This window comes from Pteropus alecto, unplaced genomic scaffold (genome assembly GCF_000325575.1).
Source record: "Pteropus alecto unplaced genomic scaffold, ASM32557v1 scaffold468, whole genome shotgun sequence".
Classification (NCBI taxonomy): Eukaryota; Metazoa; Chordata; class Mammalia; order Chiroptera; family Pteropodidae; genus Pteropus; species Pteropus alecto.
The window spans coordinates 747,754-756,850 of record NW_006441394.1 but is presented as its reverse complement, the minus strand read 5'-3'; the positions used below and the strand labels follow the sequence as shown (position 1 = coordinate 756,850).

Sequence of the window (9,097 nt, the reverse complement as noted above, 5' to 3'; positions counted from 1 at the left end):
CCCGTAAGGGCAGCAAACCTGTTCATGTTTGTGTTTGAATGTATGTGTGCATATGTCTATTCCTTAATCAAGCACCAATTTCCTAACAAGAAACTGAAAAGGATGGGGAAATATTAAGTCCTTGCTCCACCCTTGTACATACCTGGCTCAGCCCAGAGTTCACAGGGGCTGAGGGATCTATCACAGGGTCATCTGGGGAGTCCAGAGAGGAACGCACACGCAGGAAGGCCAGGCCGAAGGATTGATAACGTGTGAAGGGTTGGGAGCAGGTTAGGCGAAGTCGATCCCATGACTCACCTGAAGCTGGAGCCAGGAAATCATCTCGAGGAAAAGAAAATATGAGGGAGAGGAAATACATGAATGGGTGGGAGAAAGGAAGAGAAAGCCAATACTGACGGGGAGAAGAAAAGACAGGGACTATGTAGAGTAACCAACAAAAGGAAGAATGGAGGTTATCAGTAACTGACCTTTCCGGCCTTGGTGCTCAGGGTTTGGCAGTGCCAAGCAGGCCAGTCGGGGTCCTATTAGACCCAGTGCCTTGCCTTCACACCATCATTCCTCTCTGTCACAATTCCATACTGTTCCCAGTGTGAGTACATCCCTATTCTTCACCTCTCCAGAGACCTTATCAATGTCTCATTTTTACAGCAGATACTTGTAGTGTTGGGGTCTGGGATGTCCACTTGCCCAATGGATTAGCTGAGCTACATCAACCCTTCCTGGACCATGAGACCTTGGCCTCCCTCATGGCACTACATGTCCTGCACATTCACGCACATTATCACAAACTAGTACTACAAATCTTTCTCACCTTCAATTCCCAGCACTGTTTAGCAGTACTTCATCTTTTCCACCTTGTATGCCCCTCCCATATCACTTTTCCTTCACTTTACAAACACCTCCAATTTAAACGCAGACAAATCCTAAGTCCCTCGAGGCCAGCAATCAGGTCCTATGCTTCTTCTGCAATTTCTAGTGAACACAGAGATTTGCATAGACCATAACTCAGGAAACACTATATGCTACATAACTATGACCATCATATAGTCTTCTATCACTTATATAAACATTCATCCAAGACTAACATATATATTCACACTTACACTTATACAAACACAAACACACTAATCACAAATGTGGGTTCTACATCAGGCTTCACAAAATCACAATCACATGTTATGTGTAAATATAAATCATAGTTCATAACTATCCCCAGCTATCATGTATTCTCATCATGGAGAAGTCACATACTAACATTAACTACCCTGTCCCCACAACAGATATAACTAAACCCCTGTATAGGCTCCCTCCCACCTGCCAGCTCCTAAAGCCCTCTAGAGTACTGCAGCTCTCCTTCTCATAATCTCTCTCCCTCAGTCTCTTTCTCATTTGTGCTTTTGCCCACCTTACCATCTTTAAACATGCGGACCCCCGAGCGGTTTTTTCCCTGCTTTGAATCAGCTAGGGACATTAGCATGGTTGCAGGGAGCAAGGTGACAAAAGGTCTGTCCAGGGACCAGGAAGAACGGCCCACATCAATTTGCAGGAAAGCACAGCCACAGTTACCTGGGGGCAAAAGGTTGAGAGAAGGATAAGGGTGATGGAATGACAGGGGCTCCTCTGATTGTACACAAGGGAATCAGATAGGAAGAGGACATTCCTCCATTCTAGAGCTAATTGGAAGCCCAGAAAGGTCAAGCACAACGGTGAGCCAGTAACTAAAGTGGGATGAGACCTCAGCCCACTAAATGACAATGTGAAGGTTCGCCATGTTCCTTCCAGCCAGAAACCTTCCCCTGACTGAAGAGACTTGCTGCTCTCCTGTCCTCTGGTGCTGGCGGGCAGTGCCAAACTCTCTCTCTCTTAAATTCTTACTAGGGAGCCTGACCGCTCTCTGTCCTGACAGAGTGGAGACCAGTGGTCTCTGGTAGCTCTTAGCATTTAGAGAATTCTAAGGCTAAGCTTCTCTACTCATAAACTCCTGCAGTCTTCCCGATTAGCCTGCAGTTTATCCCCAGCATCCTTCTGACACTGATATTCAGAGGTATATATAGATTCTATTTGTTGGCATTTATAATTATGTCAATGTCCGAAGGCTTCACCCAGACCAATGAGATCAAAGCAGGGCAGGTATCTTGTATAATTCAAAGAATGCCATTTGTACTGAATTCTACATGAATGGAATCCTAAGTTTGCCAATACTGCATACCTGCTCTGAGGACAAGGGCCACGTTTCCCCCTCAAACATGGTAGGGGAAGGCTGCCACTAAGGCTGCTCAGCCAGACTGAATTGAGACATATTGGAGGGGCATTTGGAGGAGAATGTTACTCCTATGTTCTCCTGCAGAGGTTCCTAAGCCCCAGAGAACTCACTCACCCACATCGATGTAGCTAATGGGCACTGCCCTTTCCAGCTGTAGTTCTGCTTTCAGTTGCCCACTCTTGTCCTGAGGGCAGCTGAGCCAGGGTCCCTTCTGACTGTCTGGGTTCAGCAAGTTCTCCACAGGATACTTGGGATCCTAAGTCAGAGAGAGGAGAAAATCAGGAACCCCACTGAACCCAAGGGAGAAAAGGGTGCCCATGAATGAGAGACCCCTACACTCCCAAATCTTTCCAGGCATCCTAACATGATAGGAAAGGCACTAGATGGGAGTCCATAGGAATGCAGCTACCATGTGTAAGGGATTTACAGACCCCATTTACTTCTCCTTCATTTACCAGAGTACTTCACTTAATTATCAGGACAACTTTAGGTGGTTACTGTTATTGCTTCTCAGTTAACAGATCAATAAATTGAAGCTTAGGTTCAGAAACTTCCCCAAGGTCACAAGGCCAAGTAACCAATCACAGCCACGACTTCCAGATTTCTGAATCCAGAGCTCTTAACCACCAAACTATATTATTTCTTTTCATTTATAAGGTGTTTTCGCAGACATTTATTTATCTCCAAAGTAACCCTATGATGTATGAAAGGCAAAGATTTTGATTCTAAGTTTACAACTGATGGTTAGAAATAATTTGTTCAAAGGGTATAACAGCAATACTGAGATAGAAATTTCTCAATTCTAACAGAAGGTCAGATATTTTTTGGTGGAAAGGCCTTGAACAAATTACTTTCTCTCTCTGGATCTAAATTTCTGCATCCATAAGTAAAGGGGGGAGACTAGACTTGTGGCTTTCAATCTTGTTTTTTGTTTTAGCAACAAAATCCTTCCTTTTAACTGAAGTCTAATAATAAAGTGTATGTGTGTGTGTTTTCAATAAACGAAAGCAGGTCTCTGGTTAAAGCACAGGTTGGGGGAGCCTAGAGACATACTTGTCCTATCTTCCTTCAATTTCTAGAAGCGGTTCCCCACATAGTACAGTTTGAAAACCATAATATTAGATGACAGCTAATGTTCTCTGACATTTTGTAAGAGAACATAGGCTGAGACTATGAAGAAAATAATTTAGGCTGACCATGTAGGTAAAGAGGATAAGGGTAATTTTTTTTTTTTGGATAAGGGGGAGAGCAGGGAGAGCGGGTAAATGGATAGGGATACACAGAAGAGGAAAGTCCTTAGGGATCACAACAATGGATTAGTGTTAATAATTGGGATAATCAGCATTTCCTGAAAGTGGACTTTTAGGGAGGAGGCTGAAATCACCTTTGCTGCTGGTGGTGATATTCTCACAGGTCAGAGATGACCTTGAGTGTCCTGGCCTGTTCTCAATGACACAGTGACTAAACTGTGCTTCTGGGAACCTCAGAACAGACTTTGGTCCTATAGCTTTGCCAGCTCCCACAAAACTATGAGTGCAATTCTGAGGTTGTTTCCTTCTTTACCTTTAATTCCTGGGAACATTTCTCTTATGTGTCCTGCATCGGTTTGGGAACAGCCTGAGGGCAAAAGCTGTGTTTCTCCTTTCAACTCTGGACTCTCAAAGAAGGGACAATGTCTCTTTTGTTAGATTGGGAGTTACCTGAAAGTGGAGCCAAGTCTCCTATTTTTTTCACTCCTTTCTGTCACCAAGAAAAAAAATCATACCTGCTAATTAATATACCTGAGAGGAATAAGATACCACGTGGCTGATCTTCACAGGAGCCATGGTGGGCTTATCAGCTGTCCCAAGTACAAGGCAAAAATGCTTTCTCCTGAGATTTCTTCTGTCACCAGTTTGGCAGTGCCTGTTTTGGTCCCGTAGGCTTCCAGAAGAGAATGAATCCTCATGTTAGTCCTAAAGAAGAGAACAAAAGAAAAATAAACTAGTCATGGCTGTTTCTTTGGTAATAGGAGTTATTCGCAGCAGTCAGTCAGACTTTTTTTGATGACCATAATGGGCTTGGGTGGGGATGGTGGGCAGGGACCAGATCTGGACCAGCTGATGAGATTCCAACAAACCTCAAACAACTAGAATGCAACTGTAGGGCAATAAGCAGCAAGTACAAAAGATATGTTAATATATCAATGTTGGATTTATATGTAGGTGAGCTCCTAAGGGCATGGATTGTGCCTTAAGTCATTCTTCTTCATATCCCTAGAATCTGGCACATAGCAAAGATGTGCAACAAATGTTCAACTAAATATATGATACAAGTCCCTTTTTTTCTTCCCATAAAATCTTCCTAAATTAGCTTTTCATTTAGTTACTCCTCTACTAGAATTATTCACTTGCTTCCTGATGTATGCTAATTCCTAGCTACATGGTAGGTTCATAATGAATATTAATTCAGCTCAGCCCCTCAAACATCTACAATGTAGATCTCTACATTTCCTGCTTCATCTCAGAGGATGTATTTTACCTATCAATGTTTTGTTTATTAATTTAATGTTAAAAGTGCATATGGGTATTTGTACTTTGTATTTTGGTAAACTTTTTATGGAATATTTTAAATATATGCAAAAATATACATATTAGTAAATGAACTCTCATGCATCCATCATCTAGCTTCAACAAATTGTTGGCCAGATGATTCCTGAATGTCTATATATGGATCTCTCTCTAATATTTATACCTTGCCCATTTTAGTCATTTGTTACCCACCTGACGCCTAAATATGGCCCATGACATACTCCTAGCCATAATGGTCTTCTTGCTTCCTTCCCATCCCCCAATTTTTTTCCCACCTCCAAGACTTTGCTCATGCCATTGCTTTGCTTGGAATGCTTTCCCTTTCCCACTTGTCAAATCAAATGCATCTTTGATGCTTAACTGTCAACTCTACTCTGTTCAACCATCTCAAGATGATAGCTCCACCCTCTCCATTCTGTATTAGAATTATCTGGGTATATGTCTTATGTCCCTTGACCAATTATATGCTCTTGGAGGACTGGCTTCATGTCAGATTCATTTCTGTATTCTCAGTGTAAGAGGGATAAATATATAGTTCTAGATTAGCAAATGTCTGTTAAATGAATGACCATAGAAACTGAGCCCCAGAGAGCCAGCATTCAGGGAGTGCTCAGAATAGGGTAGACTGCTGCAACAAACTCTTAGTGAACGCTATCTAAAGTTCAGACATTCCTCACAGGTCACATTCAATATGCTGCAAAGGCTCCAAAAAGAAAAGAATGCAGGATGAGTCCTGAGTCATTTCTCTATGCCTCCAGAGTAATTAGAGCTGATTATTCCCACTATAGAAGCTCACTGAACATTCACGAGTTTTTCCTATTCTCTTCTAGATATTAGAAATATAAAAATAAGTAAGATATGCTCTCTGTTTTGAAGAAACTCCCAGTACACATTTGTGAGTTGATGTGAAAGGTTGAAACCTTGAAGCTGTCAACCTTGGATATTTCATTTAGTTAATATTTTGGGGGTTGTCTAGTAGGTACCAGGCATAGTATTAGGTGCTACATATACAGTGGTGAATAGGACACATACAATCTTGCTCCTCAAGATTACTTTCTATCAAATTGCTTGTAGTTCTCCAAGGATTAAGCACTTTCTAACCTTCTTGCCCTAGTATACAATGTTGTTCTTGTTTTTTGGCAATGGCTTGTTTACCCTGTGAGTCTCCCCACTAAGAAGTGAGTACTTAGAGGATATGGATTTTTGTCATGTTCATCATCTCCCACACCTCAGAGAGGTGCTGAAATACAGTAGGCATAAATAAATAGCCAGTGAAAATAGTAGTTTATTAAGTCAATAGAAATCCAATCAGAATTTCAGTAGAAGTTTCTGGCGAACATGACAAAGTCATCAAACAATAAAGAGACACAAGTTGCTAAGACAATTCTAAAAAGTTCAAAGCAGTGAAGATAACCTCCTTTAAAAAAATTGCAAAGTCACAATAATTAAAATGTACTGTCTACAGAAACAAGCACATAGATTCCGGAAAGATTCATATAAATGGGAATTTGCAACCTGTTAAGTTAATTGTAAGATAGAGCAGAATCATGATTCTGTCAGAAAAAAAGATGATTAAATGGTGCTCAGAAAACTGGTTCACGATGTCAAGAGAAATAAAAGTAGATTCCTACCTCATAACGTATTTTAAAAATTATACTCAAATGAAAAATGATTTAAGGTAATATAAACAAGGTTGAAATACAAATGACTAAAAGAAGATATTCATAACATATAAACTTGGATAGTATTCAGAATGTATATTTTTAAGTACTATAAATCAGTAAGAAAAGGATGAGCAGTCCAATAGAAAACTGGAGAGAAGATATAAACATACAATTCACTTAAGATGAAATCTGAATGACCAAAAACCCATATAAAAAATCCTCAGCCTCCCTGGTAGTAAGGAAATTACAAATACATCTTCCTCTGAGACTGAAAAAGTGTTTAAAGTCTACAATGTAAAGAATTGGCAATAATATGGGGAAATGGGCCCTCTCATAAACACTCCCGCACAACTTAATTCTGATCAGCTACATTTCAAGAATAGCGACATGTGGCTAGTAGTTAACTTATTTGAAGAATGCAGTTCTAGAGGGACTCACATGTGCAGAAAAAGACACATGCAATGTTTCAAATAGCAAGAACCATAAAACTCTAATGTCCATTAGTTGAGGAATGGATAAATGAAATGTTATATATTATACAATGGACTACTAAATAACAGTTAAAAGAATAATTAGATGTAAATATACATAAACATGGATGGCCCTCAAAAGATAATTAATTATAGATTCATAGAAAATAGCACATATGTTCATTATAAAACAAAGTGAAACAATACAATACTTATAGTTTGTGAATACACATAACATTTTTTCGATGGACTGGGAGAATACGCAACTAATTATAATGGTTGCTTCTGGGAGGATGAAAGAGTAATTGGTCTGAGAGGAGAAGACACAGATAAGCTCTATTTTTTACCAGTATTTCATCTTTTTAAAAAATGAGGAAGCAAATAGATCATTTCAATAATCAATTTGGGGTGATGGGTATACGGTGTTCATAATACTCTATATTGTTTCACATAATAAAAATAATTCTCATTTTAAGAAAGTGAGATGGCTGTAGATGGTGTAAGTATTACCCTGTAACTTCCTGACAGCCCCAAATACAGTTGACTGGCATTCTAGTACTTTTGTGAGCTCACAGGTCATCCTAGCCTTGTTCATCCAATAGATCCAACGGGGACGCCTAGAAGGCGTGAAAGCAGGAGCTGCAGGCTTGCTAGGTCTCTGCTCCAGATGTACAAATAAATTGGGGTGCAGCACAGTGAATAAGGTGTATAGGATGAGGGAAAAGGTAGAGACTGGGGACGCAGTATGTGAGGTAGGAAAGAGTACCGAGATGTGTGAAGTAGATCGAGAGACGTGAGAGCCTAAGCAGCAGTTTTGATGCCAAGACTCCAGTTCTCAACTTCTAAAGCCTAAGCTGCGCGACTATTTCCGCGGTTCTTTGGAACGCACTATACTGTCCACTTTCTTGATGCCACCCCTCCTCCCTTTTGGTCATTACCTTCCCCATCAAGAACCCTCCAACGCCCCTCACCAGGGACAATGAACCTCGAAGAGCCACCGCAGCCTCAGATCTTGGATCACAAACTCATTCTCCCGCCAATTCGGCCCTTGACCTCCGCCTTCTGACCCGGAGCGCTACTCTTCCGCTTCTCGAAGCCTGGGAATTCGTCCCGGGGCCTCAAGAAGTCGCTATTTCTGAAAAATGACTCCCACCAAGGCAAGAAGGCAGGTGCTGTGGCCAGTAATATACACTTGTGCGTTTTCTGTAGAGAAATCTCCTGGCGAGAGAGCAGAATTAAAACTTCCAGGTCAGATTCAATGCGTTCTGGGAAATATAGTCCTTAGACTGCACGCCTCACTCTTTGAACCCTAGAGTGAGGGAGCGTCTCGAAAGTTGATGGTTTAGGGACTCTTCTCCGGTTCTCCAAAGGGGAGAATGGGGGAAATATTTGCACTTGAAAACAAGACAAGCCCAACTTCTCATCTTCCAAGAACTCTCCCCTGCCGAAGCTTGGAAGGGCATGGGAACCGTCCCTCCTCGACCTTTAAGTGAGTAGCAGGTAGACGGTCTCTTAGTCCCCGCCAGGTCTCCGCCTGTGTTGATGTCCCGCCCCCTCTGCCTGAGCCTGTGCAGCGATTGGCTTGGAGCACTTGAGCGGCGGAAGCAGCTGGCTCGCACGGGGAGGGCAGGGAGTGGGAGAGCTGTGAAGATGGCGGCAGTGGTGGAGATGGAGGTTGGAGGAGGTGCTGCTGGGGAACGGGAGCTGGATGAGGTAGGAGTTGAGAGTCGAGGAGAGACTCAGGCTGAAACTTAAGGATTGGGAGGGGAGCGGAGGTATCTGGAGTGGGGTTCCTAGGTGAGACGGGATCCAGAGAGGCAAAGAGCCAACTGGAAGGCGGGTGCGCGGAGAGGGTGCTCAGGTACCCTGAACTCGGGGACTCGGAGACGGTCATGGGGATAGAAGACTTGCAGTAACCTTAAGGGTGGAGATGGAGGACAGGGAGAGAAGTCAGAAGGGTGCGGGTGTCATGATTTAAAATTATTACCTGGGGGCCCTATGGTAGGACTAAAGGACTGAGAAGGTAGCTGGAGTTGGAGGGGCGTGGACTTAGGCAAGGGAAGATCGGATTTTCACTAGGGGAGAGGACTCTGATTAGGTTTGTAGTGGGTATACGGGATACCGGGGAAG

At 42.3% G+C, this 9,097-nt stretch overlaps 2 protein-coding genes across 2 annotated transcripts in view; one reads left to right on the top strand and one right to left on the bottom strand.

The window, feature by feature from the left end:
• LOC102896461 (short transient receptor potential channel 2-like) overlaps nucleotides 1-8,446 on the bottom strand; it is a 31,941-nt gene extending 23,495 nt beyond the window's left edge. The window contains 5 exon segments of the mRNA XM_025051598.1: nucleotides 143-321; nucleotides 1,411-1,566; nucleotides 2,378-2,519; nucleotides 4,045-4,218; nucleotides 7,906-8,446. Coding sequence (XP_024907366.1) covers nucleotides 143-321; nucleotides 1,411-1,566; nucleotides 2,378-2,519; nucleotides 4,045-4,089 — 522 coding nt within the window. The 5' untranslated portion in view covers nucleotides 4,090-4,218; nucleotides 7,906-8,446.
• Nucleotides 8,447-8,577: 131 nt separating this feature from the next.
• Nucleotides 8,578-9,097, top strand: part of LOC102892454 — an 82,519-nt gene continuing 81,999 nt past the window's right edge. Inside the window, 1 exon segment of the mRNA XM_015594724.2 lies at nucleotides 8,578-8,680. Within this exon segment, the coding sequence (XP_015450210.1) occupies nucleotides 8,618-8,680 (63 nt within the window). The 5' untranslated portion in view covers nucleotides 8,578-8,617.